General features: G+C 40.4%; 1 protein-coding gene across 1 annotated transcript in view; it reads right to left on the bottom strand.

Moving 5' to 3' along the window:
- The window catches only part of LOC132108139 (USP6 N-terminal-like protein), a 42,926-nt gene that overhangs the window by 9,074 nt on the left and 12,388 nt on the right, over positions 1-21,464 (bottom strand). The window contains exons 2-11 of the mRNA XM_059514713.1: positions 14,023-14,096; positions 5,608-5,693; positions 5,138-5,177; positions 4,435-4,515; positions 4,229-4,336; positions 3,278-3,387; positions 1,209-1,257; positions 1,013-1,133; positions 280-374; positions 74-139 (exon numbers count right to left, since the gene is read on the bottom strand). Of these exons, the coding sequence (XP_059370696.1) occupies positions 74-139; positions 280-374; positions 1,013-1,133; positions 1,209-1,257; positions 3,278-3,387; positions 4,229-4,336; positions 4,435-4,515; positions 5,138-5,177; positions 5,608-5,693; positions 14,023-14,088 (822 nt within the window). The 5' untranslated portion in view covers positions 14,089-14,096. The remainder of the gene's footprint in view (positions 1-73; positions 140-279; positions 375-1,012; positions 1,134-1,208; positions 1,258-3,277; positions 3,388-4,228; positions 4,337-4,434; positions 4,516-5,137; positions 5,178-5,607; positions 5,694-14,022; positions 14,097-21,464) is intronic.

The raw sequence follows: 21,464 nt of genomic DNA, 5'->3' as shown, positions 1-21,464 counted from the left end.
ATCTACTAATCACTTCTTAAATAACACCCTTGTCAGTTTGGTTACAATGCATCTGTTCAGATTAAACACTTACCCTGTCAATAAAACATTGAAGGAACCATTTCGTGCTGTAAATCCCACTGGACATCTGCTCCTTATCCTGAGGAATGAGAAGGGAAGAGAACTCAGCATTAGAGAAATGGACATGCATGAAGCTAATAGCTATATTTACGGTAACTTAACTAATCTTATAGGTTCTGAGTTCATTTTGCAGTCTTGTGTGCGCCACAGCAATCTTACCAAATGCTTCTTTAGTTTGGGTAAAAGTTTGGAGAGAATCTGGTCGTGGTGGTTTTGGAAACGCTGAAGTTTGGGAAATCCAGGAACAAAGAATCCTGTCATGGGTTAAAAATGTCAGTGTCACGTGTTTCCCAATACTAGAATTACAACAATAACCTGTGTTAAATTCACAAGTGTTCTGTACACTACCATTCAAAAAGTCTGGACTCGGTAAGACTTTTTGTCTTGAAATAAATCAGTACTTTAATAAACTGTTTAAAAGTGACAGTAAAGGCATTTCAAATGTTACAAAGATTTTTTTTCAAATAAATCCTTAAAAAAAATATTTTAAATGTTCTATTCATCTAATAATCATGAAAAAAAAATGAATCAGCATGACTGTTTTCAACTTTTATAATAAGAAGAAAAGTTTCTTGAGCAGCAAATTAGCATATTAGAATGATTTCTGAAGGATCATGTGACACTGAAGCCTGGAGTAATGGCTGCTGCCATTACATGAATAAATTGTGTAACAGTTTTTTAAATTGTAATGATATTTCTCAATTTAACTTTTTAACTGTATTTTTTTTATCAAACTGAATGTAGCCTTTCTTTAAAATACCGACCCCAAAACATTTAAATTGGAAGTGTATCTTATCTCGTAAATGGCCTCATGAAGCATATATTGTGTTAAAAGAAATTAAATAAACATTAAAACTCATAGCCAAAAGCAGAATAAATGAGGAGGGCTCACCATGCATGGCATGTTTCTGATTGGTTAAGAGCTGTGACAAAGCCCAGAATGCATCTTCTTCATTCATGAACATTAACAGTATGGCAGCAATCTGACTCATGCCCTGACAGTAACTCACTTCCTGTGGACAAGAATAGACAAAGTGAGCAATTACGTAACTTCTCTTCATTAAGAATGGATGTGATTGCACACTTACCGTATTGTAAACAGAGTACGCAGAGAGCACATGGAACAAAGACTGTTGCCTGTTAAGAGAAGAAAATGTTGTCAGGCTCAAACTCTGTCTTTTACTGAAAGTACACACTGAAACAAACTCACATCAGCAACACATGAAGCAAACATCCATATTTTTTCCACAAAGATGCACTCGTTCTTTCAGTTTAAAGTTGAGCCCCTCCCTTCACGTGTGAGCATTAATGACACCCTACAGATGAGCGAAACTTTCCACTTGGCTCTCTAAGGCCTGCAATCTATTAAATCCTCACTCCCTTTTCTGGCCTGCTTGGGGAACAAGCTATCAAAATTGAGAAACCGGCTCTGGAGATTGTCTGCAGAAGCAGTGAAGAGAGACTAAGATGTTGATGAACCTAACCCTAAGCACATACACAGCTGATAGACTAAATCTTTGTACTGTACATGTGCTGGTTCTGTAAATGTGTTTCTGTATTTTATGGTCATATAGGTCACACTTTAGTTTGGGGACCAATTCTCTGACTTTTTCTCCAGTAAACTCCTAATTTGCTGCTTATTAGTAGTTAATAAGGTAGTTAAAAAGTTTAGGTATGGGGTAGGTTTAAAGGGATACTCCACCCCAAAATAAACATTTTGTCATTAATCACTTACCCCATGTCGTTCCAAACACGTAAAAGCTTAGTTCATCTTCAGAACACAATTTAAGATATTTTGGATGAAAACCGAGAGGCTTGTCCATTTACTGCCAAGGAAATTACATTGTCAAGGTTCAGAAAAGTATGAAAGAAATCATAGACACAGAATAGCGTACGCAGTCCAGTGGATATTCTCCAAAATGGTACTATGGTAGAGGAGACAAATTTTTGAATAAAGTTGTTATTTGTGTTTTCTTTGTGTAAAAAAAGTATTTACAACGCTTCATAACGTTACGATTGAACCACTGATGGCAGATGGACTATTCTGACGATGTCTTTCCTCATTTTTCTGTACCTTGACAGTGTAAGTTACTTAGCAGTCAATGGGACAGTCACAAGCCTCATCCAAAATATCTTAAATTGGGTTCCGAAGACGAACAAAGCTTTTACTGGTTTTGAACAACATGGGGGTAAGTGATTAATGACAAATTTTTCATTTTGGGGTGGAGTAACCCTTTAAGGAATCTAAAATGAGGTTATGCAGAATTAGCCATTAGCATAAGCTTTATAAGTACTAATAAACAGCCAATATGCTAGTTACTAGTTAATTGTAAGCATTGTTCCCTAAACTAGTGTTTCCATTAAATGATGTGATTTCTTTAAAATAGTTTTCCAGAGTCATTTTTAAACTTTATAAGGGCAAATTTTCTAACCTCACTATATGTACACATCAAATTTATATATATGTAACTTCATATTTTTTTTTGAATAAATGCAATTATAAAAGTAAGACACTATAGGGCTATTGCCATTCAAATGAAATCAGTATCAACAAAATACTTTATCAACATCTTTGCACTCTAGGAGTGGTACTCAAGCTGCATCTGAAGTGGCATTTAGATGTATTTACACAGACAGTTTAATGCTGCTCAGATATTCCACAGATACATTTACACTGCAATTACAATAGCATAAAAATTTCTAAAAACAGGCCAAAGACAAAGTTTCCTACATGACCAATATATGAAAATGTCATAGGAAGACAATAAAATCCATATACTCACTAACAGACAAAAAGTGGAAGTGGGCAGTTTGTTACAGGTTATATGAGCCATTACTGTCAAGTGAAACTTCAACAGCTAAATGACTTCAACAGGAAAAAAGTAAGCCTGAAAGCATATCAGAAGAATCTGTTCCAATTGTGGTTCTTTGTTAGCGTGCTCACAGACAATAGTGTTTTTTGTTGCACATAAAAGAGAGGAACAAATCAGAGTAGAAGCAGCAAGTGATGTTTACTTTTGCACAAGTATCTGTAGAACACACATTATATCTGTCATTTTTATTTCTATGAATTTTATTGCAGAGCTGCAATGCAACAAGGCATATAATTACATTTATTTAATTATAGCACAATTTAATGCATGCATATGTTACTTACTTTACACCGAATCGATCCATAAACATGATGTGGTTTCGAAAGGTCCTGTTGATATCAAGGTCAATCTGTTTGATTTCTGGAGAGTACAGCTGAGCTTGCTCCTTCATTCTCTGTCAATCAAACAAATGACTTCATCAAAATACTGACAAGCTACCGTGCATTACAAAATGATATAAGAAGACAACCATTTCTACATTTATTTATGTAATATTATACCTACAATACTGAGTGGGTTTATTTTACCAAAATGAACAGCTGACTTCATAGTATCTCATTTATTACATACTGTAACTACTTTTATTCTCTTATGATTTTTTTTTCTTCTCATGATATATACACTACCTGGGTCAGATTTAAAGTTTAAAAGAACAACATATATTTGGAAATATTATTATTTAGTAACATTACAAATGTCTACTGACACTTTGGATCAATTCAATGTGTCTATGATGAATAAAACTATTTTTTTTCTTTAAAAAGACATCTACAGCAGTAAAGTATAGAAAGCGAGAAAGACAGAGAGAGAGAGAGAGAGAGAGAGAGAGAGAGACCAATCAAAATCAAGTCAATCTAAATTGCTTTGTAATACATTTACAACCATTTCTGTAAAACATTCGATAAAGGATATCACCACCAGGGCACCTTTCTTAGGGACAAGGTGGATGCTACTAATCCTTTTTGCTTGTTGTAAAATCTGAGAGGCTCTGAAGGTTTGATTTTCTTGTGTTTTGTTCTCTTCTATCTCTTTATATGCCTTGTGTCAGCCATCTGTCTGTTTTCAGATCACACTCTAATCCCTTTGAAAAAGCTCTACCACAATAACACTCCAGTAATCCCACTCTCACCAAACAGGCCAGCGGAGACTTGCGGCGACACAGTGACCATAAGTTCCAGCTAATTCCGCTGAGCTATTGTGTGTGAATGTGTATGTATGCATGTTTTATGCTGTACCTCATATTTTCCTGCATTGTCGCTCTTGACTTTCTCGACATCCAGTAGCAGGGCCCAGGTCTGTCCTCTCAGCTGTAGTGGGATGCCTTTATACACCCTCTTAATCATCTACACAAAGACACCAGGAGTAAGTGGAAATGAGCATCACTCTGGTTCCCCATGGAGCTACATCACAGTGAGAAACAACCTCTCAAGGTGAAGCTCACCCGGTCACTGTTCCTGTACTTGCTCCAGTTCTTCAGCATCTTCAACCATTTCTGCACCCTCTCAATCTCCACCAGTTTTTGCTACACAGAAAAAAACAGATGAAAATTCGGATGAGTGATGATTAATTAGTAATTAATAGAAAAAAGCTGAAAGAATATGGTGCATATCACACAAGCTTACAATCAAGTCGATTATAAATATCTGCTATATGACACAAAAAAACCCTCTTGTGTTTTTTTCTAGGGAAGAAATATTTCTTTCCTCATTTGTAGAAGTACTCTGGGATTAGATGCAGAACAGGCATTCAGATCACCCTGCTGCTGTTGACATCTGTTCTGGGGACAGTTTTCACTCTTTCCACCCCTAGTCTTTAACCTTTAAGAGCTACAACACAACTGCACAAATGTCAGCAGGAAAATGCATCAGCCATCAAGCTGTGAATATGTCACATGAGAGCACACCTCCAGACAGCCCAGTCTGCCACACACTCCTGTATACTCTCTGTCTGAAGGTCACCATAAGCCCGTTAGACCGTAAGAGTCTCCACACTGCAACTGATTCAATCTATGATCCTTTGTGACTTCTTTTGTGTTTTTGTCTGTGATTTTACTAAATATTAATTGAATAGTATATTCACATGCTGTTTAAATACACATCAGCTGTACAGTATATTTATATGCTTAACTTGAGTGTCTTTATTACCTTCTCTTCAAGCGCACTGGGTGTGGGTAATTCTTCTTCACTGTGGGAAAAAACAAATAAGTTGAAGACTTAATTAAAACACACAGTGTACACTACCATTCAAAGATTTGATCTATCTATCTATCTATCTATCTATCTATCTATCTATCTATCTATCTTACAGACCTGACACTTTTGGATAGTAGTGTACATCTGTACCCAAATTTACTGTACCTAACCTTGACAGTGAAAACTAATTCAGTTCCAATAGCTCACTCCTAAAATCAGATTGCTTCATATGATGAAATGTGTTGACAGACAATCCATGCTGATAAAAAAAAAAAAATAATAATAATACAATGAAAGAAAGACACTGTCATCATGAGTGACTGTTCAGATAAAATAAAAGAGGGCTTTGAAAAAAAATGAAAAAATGCATCCTTCACCTGCCAACATGCCAACTGAGTGTTGGGTTTTTACCCAGGACTTACTGAAGAAATCCAAAGCGATCTGTGACTCTGTATATGCTGTAGTCTGCATCCTCCCAAGGATCGATCTGAACTCCTGCGTCTCTACCCTGAAATATGCACAAGTGAATACTTAATTTGACTCATCTGAACAAAAATCATGCAGAGTTTATCAAAGGTGCAACACATCATCCAGTTCCAGGCAAATCTGAAGCAACTTTAAATGTAGCAGCTCTGAATCAGAACAAATGTGTCCTTTCCCCGTTATAAATCCAATGATATATAGCTGTAATTTGGGCTTTTACATTTAAATGCTCAGCACTTATTTAACAGAATTTGCACCCTTACAGTACAGCTGAAGTTTAAAAGCTTTTCCAGTTGGTGTGGATTGATTCCCTGAGGAGGGATGGCCGCTGCTTTCCTGTCCTCTTCTCAACCCCATGGTGGAGAGAAGAGTGGAAAGAAAGCAGTGATCCGTGACAGACAGTTGAGGATTACAGTCCCAGTATTCCTCAATTTCAAGTCTGTAAGACTCGAAGAGTGTAAGAGAATGTCACGATGTCAAATTGATCACTAAGGTGGCCAGATATTTCACAAACACTTTGTTGGTTCAAAAATCCTGACCGCTGCCCTAGCACATAAAACTGCCTTTAACAGTTTTTTACACATTATAAGGAGCTTTTTACTTGCCACAATATGTATTGAGAAAAAGCCCATACAAATAAAACTGACCTAACAACAACAAAGGCCACAGCATATTTGAACAACCTCCAAATGTAGAACCAATGTAAAATAAACAATGTCCACATTAATGAATTAATGAAATGTCAAACTGTAATACAGCAACCTGGAAGCCAGTAACACATTTCCCCTGCTAATGATAATAATAGGCTAATGATCAACATTATGTACGTACACTACGATTGAAAAGGTTGGTGTTGCTCACCAAAGCTGCATTTATTACAGTAAAACAGTAATATTGTCAAATAGTATTACAATTTAAAACAACAGTTTTCTTTATTTGTATATTTTTTAAATGTAATTTATTCCTGTGATGGCAAAGTCGAATTTTCTAATATGCTGATTTGAAACATTTATTTATTTATGAAAACATGACAAATTCTTTGATGAATATGAAGGTAAAAAGAACATTGTTTTTTTGTTTTTTGGACTTTTGATCAATTTATCACTAGAACCGCCGCGGGGTAAATTTTTCCCGTGGCTGTTTTTAAAACGTACATAAAATATTTTTAATAAAACATTCAAGTATCCCAGTCACTGACTTAAACTAAAATTGTGTGATTTACAATCCCCTGTTGTTTAAAACTGTTTAGATAAAACCAGATGGCAAAACGGGGTATTTATACCTGTAAGCTCCAGCCCGGGTCAAATTTACCCGCTTAATGGTAGTATGATCGTGCTGTCATTTTCGTGCTGCTTGTGTTTTAAACAGTACATTGCTTGGCAACGCCTTTCCCTCACTGAATTAGCGGTTATCAGTTTCATAAATAAAGACAAAATGAGTAAAAGAAGGCGATTTATGAATGCTGAAGAAGAAGCACTTAATGCCATGAGCGACGGAGAGTCTGATGGTGGGGAGATAAGTAACGAACATCCTGTCAGTTCAGCATCTGACGGCGATCAATATTTCATATTTAGACGTTTTATCCTAATGTTACTCATAATTGTTCAACATTTTGATTAATGATTTAATTTTTGTTTTGCCATTTCTATTGTTTATTGTTCGCTTCTGTGTTGCTTTTTATTCTAGTCTGCCTGTTTCCTGAAGAAGAAAAATCCGATCTGATGTAATAAATAAAACCTCTCTCTCTCTCTCTCTCTTTTACCCAAAGTTTATTTGATGTTCTTCTTGTATAATTCAAATTATAAATTATGTGACTTTTTAAAAACAAAATAATAATTAATTAGGTGAAGCTGTCATGGCATCATCCTATGCAATGTGGTGAATTATTAATTGCTCATAGGCTATTTTTGTATTTAAAAAAACATAGGTTATCTGTAAAACATTGATTAATGACAATATATCAGGGGTTCTTAACCTTTTTGATGTCGGGGCCCAACTTTTACAGTCCAAAAAAGTGGCCCAGGGCCCAATCAAATATTAGCAATGTAGCTTTATAATCTGCTAAATAAAAATAAAATAAAATCGGCTGCTTTTTATTCTTTCTTGCAACTGATGCTATATGTCTGTGGCCAGGGCAGGACTTACGGTGGTGGGGGCCCCTGGGCTTGAGTCACTTTCGGGCCCTACCTTCTATACATTACTTTAAATAGAACAAAATGATACATACACAAGCTATGTATTAGAGCTACACAATTCTGGATAAACTGAGAATAAAAATAGAGATCACGATTCTCAACAAACAACTAAACAAAATAACAATTTATTAATTGCTGAAGTCTATAAAAATGTTTAATTAATCTGAATCATTTATTAAAAAAACTTGGGTTTGAATGAATGATTCAATTCCTCAATCAAATACACTTGTTTCATAGATGAATCAGCATTTTTGAACGAATCTCCTGAATGAACGATTCAATGACAAATGTTTTTTTTTAAAGTCATTTGTCGCCATCTGGTGGCGTAACAATATAATCGATCCAATCGTTATTTGAAGTGCAAAGCTACTTTCAAAAGGTCACTAGTACAGTATACAGTGTTACATGTTAAAAAAAACGTTATAATTTATTTATATGACCACTGATTAAAGCTTGAAAAAAATTTTTTCTAATACATATATAATGATTAAAAAAGTTCAAAGTGATCATGTGTTTATTGCAATGCACAAATGTCTTGGTCAGAAGGAGAATAAAACACTTATTTACCTGGAAAACATATTGAAAAACAAACAAATACCTTGTAAGATTGCAATCATAACAAATCATTTGTATTCCATATAAATAACTAAATCTATGAGTGTTTAAATCTTTTTAAAAAACTGTTCTTGGTAAGTGCTGACATATTGTATAGATTATATACATCTCCAGTATACATATAGGCAGTGTTAGGCTGACTTTGACCTACAGTATGTCTACTACATCACATAAATTACAATCTTAGAGAATAATATATAACAAAATTAAATAAGCATTTTCTCATTACCATGGCATTTTAAAGATCATTAGATGTAATTTAGTACTCTAGCAAAAATACATAAATAGAACTTCATAGAACATGCCTAACTTTGTTCAAATTTAGTGGTAGGCTAATATAAGATAGCAATTATAATATAGGAAGTGCCTTCAATTGCAAGAATATAGCAAAATAACTAATTGAACAAAGTGCAAGATAAATTGTGTGTGTGCAGTACGTAAGTGTTGTAGTGAAAAATCTAAACTATGCACACAAATTAAAAATATACAGTCAATAAAATAAAATAAAAATAGTACACTATCATATCTTAAGAAAGCAAGACATCAACTACAGAATCCAGAGGCTGATCATTTAAAACAACAACAGGCAAGGTAGAGAAAGAGAGAGAAAGGTAATCAGGTTATGACTTCATGTATGTCATCTCATTTAGAAGTGGCATCTTCTGGATTTCTTTGCAGCAAAGTCTTTGATCAAATCAGTAAAATCCACCTTACGTAGAAGGTCACTCTCAATTGACATCAGAGTGAGATGATTTAATTTCTGCTGGACAATTGTGGATCTTAGTCTATTTTTTACTGGTTTCAGTTTGGAGAAACTGCGCTCCCCACTTGCATTTGTGACTGGTAATGTCAGGTAAAGTCTGAGAGCAACATCAACGTTTGGGAAGATGGTCTGTAGTTTTCTTTTTTTAATGCACAAAAGAAGTTCCCTAGCAGATGATGGCTCATCATGGCAGATGAATTCTTTGAACTGGATGATTTCTTCGCAAAATTCATTTTCCAGGTCAGTGTGGTATCTCTTCTGTAGATCTGCTGCTTTTTTATGAAGATGTTCTGCAGAGAGGGTAGATATGCTGTTCAGGAAACCAAAAGTGCTGTTGAGGTCATTATAGGACTGAAAACGGCGATCAAGTTCAGCCAGCAACCTATCCATCACAACTAGAAACACACCAGATGAGAACTGTTCTCTCCCTGATAAGTGAACCTCAGGTGTTGCAGACTCACCCACATGAGTCTTGCGTTTTCTTTGTCTTTGTGTGTCTTGTTTGTATGTTTCTGAAACGGTGGGAGACATCGCTTTTGCTTGGTCTTCAAACAAATCAAATTCATCTCTCAAACCAACAATATATTCCCGCAGTGACCTCACCAAATCAACAGCATTGCACAGGTCCAGATCTACAGCTTGAAGTGCAACACTTGTCCCATGAAAGCGTTGGAGAACATAATTCCACATAGTGCAAAGAAAAGCAGTCTCACGCCTGTTCCTTTTTTATGCAGTGACCAAGCATCATTTTGTGTTGTCGGGTTCTGTTTGCTGTCTTCTGCAATGTTCATCAGTGACTCTTGAATATTGGCATAATTTCTGCACAGTGCCTTGGTGGCCTGTGCATGCGCAGCCCACCTGGTGTCAGAGAGAGATTTTAGTGTCTCAATGCGTTGGATTTCATTAGGCTGCAAACCTGCAGTTACCACCTTCCATCTAGCTGTGGATTTCAAGCAGAAGTTGAACAAAGTCTGAATGAAGTAAAAAAATCGGCGGTCTTTGTGCAGCATTTTACGCTATTAACTCCAGCCAGATTAAGCATGTGCGTGGCGCACGGCACCCACTCTACTAGTGGATTAATGTCTTTGATGTGAGCTTGCAGCCCGTTGTACACTCCTGCCATGTTTGTGGCATTATCATAGCACTGTCCACGGCAGTTACTAATATCTATGTCCATCTCATGTAAAACTGTGAGCACGGCATCACAGAGTGCCTTCCCTGTGTGGCTAGATATAGGGAGAAATTTTAAGAATCACTCTTCTACGAGGCCCTCGGGTGAAACATACCTTATAATAAATGTAAGCTGATCAATGTGTGTCATGTCGGGAGTTGAATCAATGCAAATGGAAAAGTACTTTGTCACTTTCACTTCAGCAATGATTTCAGAAAGCACTCTATTGCTCATTAGCTCGATAAATTCGTCAAATGTTTTTGATGAGAGATATGAGGGGGTTCCTACCCCAGCATTGCAATATAACGTTATCTGTATGTGTGATTTCAAGAATGGGTCGAATTCACTGATCAGTTCCAGGATTCCCATGTAATTCCCATTGTCAGCTCGACCAAATATTTCACTGGAGCCTCGGAAAGCCAAACCACTCTTTGCAAAAGTTCACTCCAATAATTGCATTGCGACTCGAACTGCTTTTTAAGTTAAGAATCTATAACTCCGTCAGCTGCTGCTCTGTTGATGTAATTAAACATAGCCTTTCTATGACTGTCACTATTTTCGTGCTCGGCAATGCGTCTGGTAGCATGTTTCCAGTCATTATAGCCAGACTCAAAAAGGGATTGACCATCACCCTCGCCAAAAAGGCAGCAAGCATAACAAACCACACAACCGGTGGATGGTGAGCAGAGCAAACATTCTCTGGGCAAGTACTCACCATTCAAATGCTTGCGTTTGAAATGAATTTTAGAAAACAGTCTCTTCTGATGTTTGTAGTGGCGTTCAGAAGCCTTGACATTAGCATCCTTATTTTGAACGGACTCCGGACCTTTTCGCGCCCAATAAGCACGCACGCTTTCATCAATTTTACCCCAGCGAGCAGGATCAGTGGATAAAGAATCTGTAGTTGGACATTGTTCGGTCGCTGTTTCTGAATTCAAATCGTCTCCAACCGTTTCTTCCAGCGGGTTTGGGTTGTTGTCCTCTGTATTCTCCCCTTGCACATCAAGCTGTGGTGTCATGGGTGTAAAAAAATCCAGTAATCCTTTTCATTTTACTGATAACTTCCTTTTTGCGTTGCTGTCTTTCATTCTTTAATTTTCTTTTAAGCGCGCCACTCTGATACCGTTTGTCCACCATTACATCACTGTCTAATGCAGACAGGTTTTTTCAACGGCAGTAAACGAGGCACTGCATAACTGCCAATAACCAATCAGCAAACCTCAAGATGACTGACATTTAATTTAGCTAATTAAGTTACATTTTTCATTGCAGGGCAGGACCAGGTAACAATGCTAGACCAATCAACAAACTTTAAAATGAAAAATTAAATGACTGACATATTATTGAAAAAATCTAACGTAAACGGGCGGGTCCCCTATTGGGCGGGGCCCATGGGCTTGAGCCCAGTCAAGCCCAATGGTAAGTCCGGCCTTGTCTGTGGCCATGGCTGCGATACGATTTGGTCTCCCCTTTTCCACTTTAAAAATTTCTCCACATGTTTCACACATACTCCGTCTGCAGTCCGTGTGCATTAGGTATGTGGTGCAGGAGCAGCACGGACTCATTGTGCTTTCACACAGGACACGTTTGCAGTCCGCTACTAATCCGCGGCTGTTTAGTCCACAAACACAACATTTGTTCATTATTTTATATTTCAAATCATGTTAAAATAATAATAATAATAATAAATTAATAAAAAAAAGCTTTTTCATGAATGTGATACTCTTATCATAGTACAGTAACAATCTTTCATAGCCATTAGAATAAACTCAAATATAAACAACGTATTATTCATGCACTTGACTTCTAGGTTTTTATAATAAGTTGCTCAAGCAAGCGGCAACACATTTAAATATAACATTAGCCTAATTTTCTTGTTAGGCAATCACAAACATTTAAAATTAAAACTGACAGAAACAGTCGGCTCTCGTGCCTTGTGCATTTAAATCTTTATTACAAACAATACCACAGGTCTTAATGAGCTTTGTTTTTCTGCCTCCATAAAAGTGCATACATAGCGTTTCCTTGTTTACCTAAAGGTAGTCTTTTTTTGTTTTAAACATAGCCAAAAAGCCATGTGTTGTCTGTGAAACACAGTAGGCTTTAATTCTATAAATGTATTGTGAAATGACTGCATTTCCGTGTCAATCCATGTTCATTTTTACTGTGAACAATGCGCTGTAATTTTAATTCAGCGTGTGCAGCACAGCAAAAATAGACTCGGTACAGGTGGATCAGAAGCACGGCGGTAGGATTCGCGAGAACACGTGATTTGCCTGTCAAACACTACAGTCTATGGTCCAACATTGCTTTTCTTGATTTGTGTGTTCTAACATGGTTGGCTAAATGTTAATGTTTTGTCCGGTTTAATTATGTTTATTCCAGTCATGCAACTCCTGCAATTAAACTCCACACCACTTCCTTTTTTTTTTAATTGTCCTTGTAAAAATGATCTGTGGTGTCATATAATAATGTGAGGTTTTTCAACTTAAAGGATGAACCTCTTGTCATCTATTTCTGGCCTCCTAGCATGAATATAATAATGTGAAATACGATTGGGAGTCTGAAATGCATATGATTTTGTATTTGCTGTGCGGTTTGGACCAGGGTGCGTCAGAAATAGACTAGGCGCCTATCTTTAGCGAAACGGCGCGGAGAGCTACTTCTGCGAAGCTTTTGAAAAGTGCCGCGGAGCATCTGGTGAAAACACAAGCATAGACTAGAGTGACCGCGATCAGCTCCGGTAGCCATGTCGGAGCCGTAACGCACCACAGACGTGTGCAGTGGAAATCAGGGGTGAAACAGGCGTAACTTTTGCTACAGGCTACGGTTGACTGAGTGTCTTCTTCTGCTTATTAGCGCTTGTTAAACAACTGAGGCATTACTGCCACTAGTGGTGGGATGGTATATTGTAACTGTCTCATGGATAACAGTGGTCTGGTGTCTTCTGTTCGTAACTTGTTTGGTCCCGCGGCCCTCGCGGCCCACAGGTGAAAAACGTAAAGTTTTTTGCGGCCCTCCAGGTGGCGCTCATGGCCCAAGCGTGGGCCGCGGCCCTATGGTTAAGAATAGATGCAATATATTATAATAGCCTATTACACCACCCAAATATCTATTTACTTCCTTCTAATTCTCGTTGTCAGTGCTGGCTTGTTTAGCTTAATACTGACTGTTATGAAAAGTGAATAGTGTAGCCTGCATAAAAAAAAAGTACATATTACAACAGGACAAAAATATAGTTGATGACTAGACATAATCATTTCATTACTCTAGACACTTGTTTGTGAAGACAGTAGCACAATACAGTGAAATAATATGTTCTTTAGCCATATAAATACAGTTGTTATGTACGTGGGTAAAATTTACCTGCTGGCGTTTTAGGTATACAGCGACCTCTGGCGGTTCTAGTGTTAATACATCCTTGCTGAATTTAAGTATTAATTTCTTAAAACTTTTATAGTATACCAATTCTAGCACAAATAATTCATTACCCGAACGGCATACATTAAAGGAAATAGGCAAACTTGAATAAGTTACAGTACTTATGACAGGATCTATACTATTTCAGTGAATATCTGCTCAAAGTGTGAGGGTAAATGGCACAATTTACCTTATTATATTTAGAGATGATCTCAGCACGTTCCTCTGCTATCAGCACCTCAATGTCCTTCTTCATGTCAATATCTAGAAATACAGCACACAAAGAACGTCTCAGGTTACGAATGTAACCATGGTTCCCTGAGAGGGAACGAGACACTGCGTCCTCTGAGGGGACACTATGGGGAACACCTCGTCGTGACCCGTGTCTGAAGCATACTTTGAAAAACGCCAACGTGTTGGCCGGCAACAGCCTCTGACGTCACTACCAACGCGACTATAAATACGCGCCCCCCTTATGAAACAAAAATATATTGCAGTATGTTGGAAAATATCATGTAATATATTAGGCATATATTCTTATATATATTTATTTTTTCCAATATATGGCAATATATTGAAAGCGGCAATCATTTGTATATTTTGCAATATATTATGTAATATATGTATCATCAATATATTATTGAATGTATTCAAATATATAATATCTTAGAAAATAAAAAGGGAAATTAATATATTACAATATATCACAATATATTTTAAGAAATATATTGATAAATATATTTTCCTTTCGTAAGGGCCGTAGGACCCGTCACTTATCTTCTTCGTGAAGCTTGTGTCTGAAGCATGGCAGGGAGCTAGAGGACGCAGTGTCTCGTTCCCTCTCAGGGAACCATGGTTACATTCGTAACCTGAGACGTTCCCTGTCAAAGGAACTTCCTCTGAGGGGACACTACGGGGAACAGTATACCCACGCCGTCATGCTGAGGGGAGTGCAGACCAGAATCATGGCAAACACTAAGTACCAACTCTACCATTTCACCGGGAGTCGCCCCTGGGACGTTTCGATGGCTGTCTATGACGTGAAGTGAAGTGACATTCAGCCAAGTATGGTGACCCATACTCAGAATTTGTGCTCTGCATTTAACCCATCCGAAGTGCACACACACAGAGCAGTGAACACACACACACACACACACTGTGAGCACACACCCGGAGCAGTGGGCAGCCATTTATGCTGCGGCGCCCGGGGAGCAGTTGTGGGTTCGATGCCTTGCTCAAGGGCACCTAAGTCATGGTATTGAAGGTGGAGAGAGAACTGTACATGCACTCCCCCCACCCACAATTCCTGCCGGCCCGGGACTCGAACTCACAACCTTTCGATTGGGAGTCCGGCTCTCTAACCATTAGGCCACGACTTCCCTTTCCCACGACATTATCCCTTATGGCCAAAGGCCTAAGCTACATACCCAACTTACCTGTAGGGCCCTGGCCCGGGGTAGAGCTGAAGGCTTGGAATCACAAAAGATTCCTTTAAAGGGATACGGCTAAGAACCTAGCACTTTCTTCTACCAAGTCTTGCCTGTCACACAGGGGCTACTGCTAGCTTTCGCAAAAACTTGCCGAAAGAGCTGCCCTAACAGTACTCTAGTAGCGGCGCCCTGTTCTAGATAGGTATCAGAGGATACCTGGGTGGAGTGGTGCCCAAGATGAATGGGGCTTTAACCGACTCAAGAAAGGGCACGAAGCAGCCGTGCGAAGCCCTTACCATATAGGATTTTAGAAAGAACGCAGAGTACTAGCGTGCGAACTTACCACAGTGTGGATTTCAGAAAGTGTGCAAAGACTTCACGTGCACACTTACCATAACATGGATTTACAAATACTGTTCTAAGGAGGGGCTCTCGTGGCACTCTTATAGAGCAGGTCGTAGATGGAATGGCCCGGGAGCAGAACAATTGGAGGAAGGAATGTACAGACGAAGCCTCGGCCACATCTGTACCATGGCGTCCAGCCCCAATGGAGCTGGCTGAGTCAGAGGAAGCCAGAGGGGATAGTGCGATGCTCTCTCGAGCCGCAAAACCGATCCACCCAAATCTGGCCAACCTCTCCTAACTCTGCTTCAACACCTTGGTGCGAAGGCGCCATTCCCCGAGCCTCAGCCCCTGCCTCAGCAGGATGTCTGCTTTCACAGTGCGTCTCAAAACAGTATGTAGTACTGGAGCGCTCTGATGAAAAAACCGAGCATTCAGTCTCCTATGAGAGGAGGACTCCGAGCTCCGAGCAGCATGCTCATAGGCGACCCTTTTTCTTTGGAACAAAAGGGGGGCGCTGGTAAACTACCACGAGAATTGAGGGAAGCAATGCTCGAGGTGTATAACAAATACACACTGGTTGAATGAAGCCCAAGGAACCCAGGGCTAATCATCTTAAAAAAGGGAACGAAGCGGAGCACGTAACCCCTACCGTACAGGATTTCAGAAAGTGCGCAGAGTCTTGCGTGCACACTTACCACTTACGTGGATTTCAGACAGTGCGCAAAGTGTTCACGTGCACACTGACCACCATGTGGTTTTGAGTAAGTACACAGGCTTAGTCTGTGTACTGAAAGGATACCTGACAACCACAGTATGTGGGAGCTCACCTTCAGAGAGGCCTGTGAAGCCTACTACCTGATAACCACAATATGTGGGAGTTCACCTACAGAGAGGCCTAGATAGGCCTACTACCTGCTACCAGATAACCACCTTAAGCAGAAACTGAAAGTTATTGCAACTCAACTCCAGGGAGGCCTGGTGAGGCCTACTACCTGACAACCACAAACCATGGGAGCTCGCTTTTTAGTGGAAACGCACAGTATGTGGGAGCTAAACCTCCAGGGAGGCCTGGTGAGGCCTACTACCTGACAACCACAGTATGTGGGAGCTCGCCTTCAGAGAGGCCCCACAGTACGTCCACACAGCCCCTCATGTTGAGGGAAGCGATGCTTGAGGTGTATAACAAATACACACTGGTTGAATGAAGCCCATGGAACCCAGGGCTAAAAATCTTAAGAAAGGTAACGAAGCGGAGCGCGTAACCCCTACCATACAGGATTTCAGAAAGTGTGCAAAATCTTGCGTGCACACTTACCAATTACGTGGATTTCAGAAAGTGCGCAGAGTCTTGCATGCACACTTACCACTTACGTGGATTTCAGACAGTGCGCAAAGTGTTCACGTGCACACTGACCACCATGTGGTTTTGAGAAAGTACACAGGCTTAGCGTGTGTACAGAAAGGTTCCTAAGCATCGCAGAGGCGCTGGATCGCACGGGAGAGGCGAGCTCCAACCCTCAAGTGAGAATTCCGTAACTACCACCTCCCCGGATGCGCCAAGCGGCCAGGCGGCCCCTCAAGGTGACCTGGCCGGACATCCATGAAATTCCCCGCAGTGCTGTGCCAGTTCTGACGATGAGCCAGGCTCCTCGGGAGGGGGTGTGGGATGGACAACCGGAGAGCGCTTGCCTCCCACACACGGGTCCCACTACCGGGTGGGTGTCGCACCCCGGGGGGGGGGGGCGGAACCCACGCGGCGCTGCCGCCTGCCGAAAGCCTGTGATCTTGGCCACCTAATACCAGAGCACTGTAAAGGAAACTCACAGAGTTTGTTAGTAGACATATAACCACCAGCAATATAACACCCATAAGCAGATAAAGAAAGGCTTACGTACTCACCCACCCTCCTGTACTGGAGTCCTGCTTACAGGGCGCCCCTTCTGGTCCGGACCGTCAGTAAGGTGGTTACTATGAACATAGAACCAACCAACACATCATAGGTCCAGGATAGGAGACTGTTATGTGAGAAACTTTCCACCTAACTTTGATCAGGTGGAGAGCTGGTGGCTACAGGGGAATAAGGCAGGGGAGGATAAAAACAGAAGTTAAAGGGAGGAGCGCGAGGCCAGATGGGCCAGGACCCCTTTTTTGTTCGGGCTCGGACCTGGACCTTCGTGGAATGAAGGATTTAAAGGCAGCTGAGCGCGCCCTTGCCTCCCTGAACTTTTCGACCACCATCTCGACGGAGGTACCAAAAAGCTCAGAAGGCGAGACCGGAACATCAAGAAGAAACTCCCTTTCTTCCCTCCCGATGTCTCCCAGGTCCACGCACATATGTCTCTCCGTTACCACCATGCTTGGTAGCCCGGAGAGAGAGGTCTGTGGTGCGGCGCAGCTCGGCTACCTGGTCAGCTGAAAGGCCCTCGCCTGTATCCAGGTCCTTCAGCAGGTCAGCCTGGTAAGCCTGAAGCACTGCCATCGAGTGCAACGAAGCCACAGCCTGACCTGCTGCCGCGTATGATTTGCCATTTATGTATCCTGGAGGGTCTTAGATGGCAAAGAGGGAGATTTAAGAGAGGACGTTTCTCCCACAGAGAGATAGCTAGCCAGCATCTCTTCTACAGGGGGCATCCTCTCATAGCCATTTTTGTGCATGCCTTCGATATCAGCATAACTCGCATGCTGAAACCGATGGATGCGAGAGAAAAACAGCCTCTTCCATTCCTTTACGACTTCTGCATGTAAGTCAGGCAAGAATGGAAGGCTCACCTGGGCTCGAGGCGACCTCGCGACGTTACTTTTCTGGCACGCTTCCATGGCAAGTCTGATTTTGCCGTGGCGTGATCCATAACCTCTAACAGCTCCCCATACGCAGGGCAGGAGGATTGTGAAGGCTCAGCCTCAGCTTCTTCGCCACTCTCAGACATCTCCTGCTCTTCCTCGGTAAAACCCAGCAGAGCACTAACTTCAGTGCCAGAATGGATTAATGACAACGCATCTTCCTCCTGAAGTTCACTCTCGTTTGCCGCCAGAGAGTGTGAAAGGAAAAGTCCCTCTCTACACTCCTCAGCGAGATCCACCTGTGATCCCCACAAGCTCATTCTCCTCCGTGCCTTGGCAATGACGAGTCCTGAGCCGTGGGATCCAGATGGCTGTCCCTCTTTCCTCGAAAAGAGAGACAAACGAGAGCGGAGCTTTTTCACAGAAAAATGCTCGCAATGCACGCAGATTGCCCCCTCGAGGACATCGCGCGCGTGCTCTTCGCCCAAACAAGAGACGCAAAGAGTGTGTGTGTCATCAGGTGTCAAATAACGCTGACACGGATGCACACACTGTTTAAATGCCTTGCTAGTGGATGCCATGATAACAATAATAGATCGCTCTTACCGTTTTGGTCGTTTCTCAGATGCACGCTTCAAACAAAACAGTCAATGAAGGCGAAGAAGATAAGTGACGGGTCCTACGGGCGAGTATTTATAGTCGCGCTGGTAGTGACGTCAGAGGCTGTCGCCGGCCAACACGTTGGCGTTTTTCAAAGTATGCTTCAGACACGGGTCACGACGAGGTGTTCCCCATAGTGTCCCCTCAGAGGACGCAGTTCGAAGTTCCCTTGACAGGGAACAATTAATGACAAAGAGAGAAATTAATACTGACAAAAAGCTGAACAATCTAGAAGACAGATTTTATGTTCTGTTAAGGACTATACATTTGCACAGATGAATATGAAATAGTTGCTTTGTCATTTGAAGATAGCTCAGCAACTAGGGATGCACCGAATATTCGGCCACCGAAAATTTTCGGCCGAAAATGGCCAAAAAGTGCATTTTCGGTTTTCGGCCGAAACACTTTTATTACCGAAACAACACGGCCGAAATGTTATGATGACGCAAACAGAAACCGCGACCGGCACGTGCACCTGCATAGCGCAGACCACGAGCTCCCCGCGTCATTCACTTCACACCAGTGGGTCTTAATAGAGAACATTCTCTCTATTCTTATTCCTTTATTCGCAGTACTAAAGCGTCTCCTAACAAAGAGATTGAGACGGACCACGAAGTGAAAACAAAGAAAAGTACAGTCTTATAGAGTCTGTTAGCACACGTCTCACTGAGATCTTTTCGGATCCTCCGCACTTCATCGCGAATGTGCTTGATCCGCGTTATAAAGACCATTACTTGGACGCGGAAATATGGCAGAGCACACGAGAAATGCTCCAGGCCGCGCTGGATGCGGAGAACCCGCGTGGAGACGGAGAAGCGCCAAGCGCAGGAGACTGAGATCAGAGCGCAAAAAAAAAAAAGACTCGTCTCTGCATATATAATACACACACATATACATATACATGCATAATATCAGATTGTAGCCATATTTCTGCTAGATTTTTTGCTAGATTTCTGCTTTAATTTGATAAAAATGTTTATTTATGCCCTGGCCCTATTTAAATACACTCTCTCAAATATTTCTCAAATGTCAGGCAGATGACAAGCTCAACTGCTCAACAGCTAGATGGTTATCTGTCTGAAGTCCCCATCCCCAGTAGTGATAACAGTCTTGCCTACTGGAGAAGTAATGCACTTTCTAGTACTACAGAGAAAAATTTCAAATGCTCTTCACCTAAATGCACTTTTTATGAGAGAACAGTTAATTTTAAAACCTTTCTGCAGGCCAGTAGGCCTGTACATTATTATTTAATATACAGATGAGTGGGATTAAATTTTAGTTTGAATTTTATTTTATACTGTGCATTGTTGCAATGTGCTTAATAAATATTTGCATAATTTGTAATTATGCATTTTTATGTTTTTTTATAATTTATGTAATTGTAATTATCTTTGAAACTTTAATATTAATTTATGCAATTGCAATGTTTTAATTTTAGTAAAGTTAGTACACGGTCATAGCAATAAATGCAATGGTACTAATAATTGGGATAATTTCTTTCGGTGTTTCGGTTTCGGTTTTCGGCCTTGGTTTTCTCTTTTTCGGTTTTCGGTTTCGGCCAAGAATTTTCATTTCGGTGCATCCCTATCAGCAACATAGGAAAAAAGCAGACACTGGTCTTGAGTGCAACATATTCATCACATTCAGACTGAGAAACTGGTCCAAAATCAGCTCTTGTTGGCACTGGGTAACCTGAGCTCTCATAATGTTTTGAAGATCCTGTTGGTCATATGAAGGCCTTGACTGTCTCAGAAACATTAGTCCCATGGGAACCACAGTGGCAAAAGAAGGGAACAAAGCTTCCCGCCAGGCTTCAACTGTCTGAGAGCACTGTGTGTCTGCTGAGTCTGCCACACACACAAAACTAGAATCCCCTCACTGTGGGACACAGCCCTGCATGACACACCATCATGTGTCATATTCAATATTTCCAGCCCATCAAAAAATCATGCCATCTGACATTTAAAACTTCAATAAACAGGAGAGACTAAAAACACAGTGCTGTATATCATGGAATTAAAAGTCACTTGCCCTCACTGCCAAATTAACAAGTGCATTTGTTGTGTTTGTATACCACTGATGACATTTCCTGATGTATTTACACAGAATATTTCTTAATATTTCTTATATATCCCTTTCCCAATGTTTCCATCACACTGTTTCTTGAAACTTACTCATATCATAAAGAGTACTCAAAGGTACTGTCACAAGGATTACAAGTGAACAGAGAATCTGATGTTTTTCCCGGAAAAAAAGAAAAGAAAAAGTATAATAAAGTGTTTATAGGCATCTTCAGGCACAAGTTTGAGAGAGACTGTGCTTCCATAGCTTGCAAACCAGCAGAACCACAGGAAATTATTTTGTGCTTATGTATTTTGTACTACTCAATGAGAAAATAATTTACTCAAAACCCCAA

The sequence above is a fragment of the Carassius carassius genome, chromosome 2 (genome assembly GCF_963082965.1).
Source record: "Carassius carassius chromosome 2, fCarCar2.1, whole genome shotgun sequence".
Taxonomy (NCBI): domain Eukaryota; kingdom Metazoa; phylum Chordata; class Actinopteri; order Cypriniformes; family Cyprinidae; genus Carassius; species Carassius carassius.
Note: the sequence above shows the minus strand (reverse complement) of the source record. Positions and strands in the feature narration are given on the sequence as shown.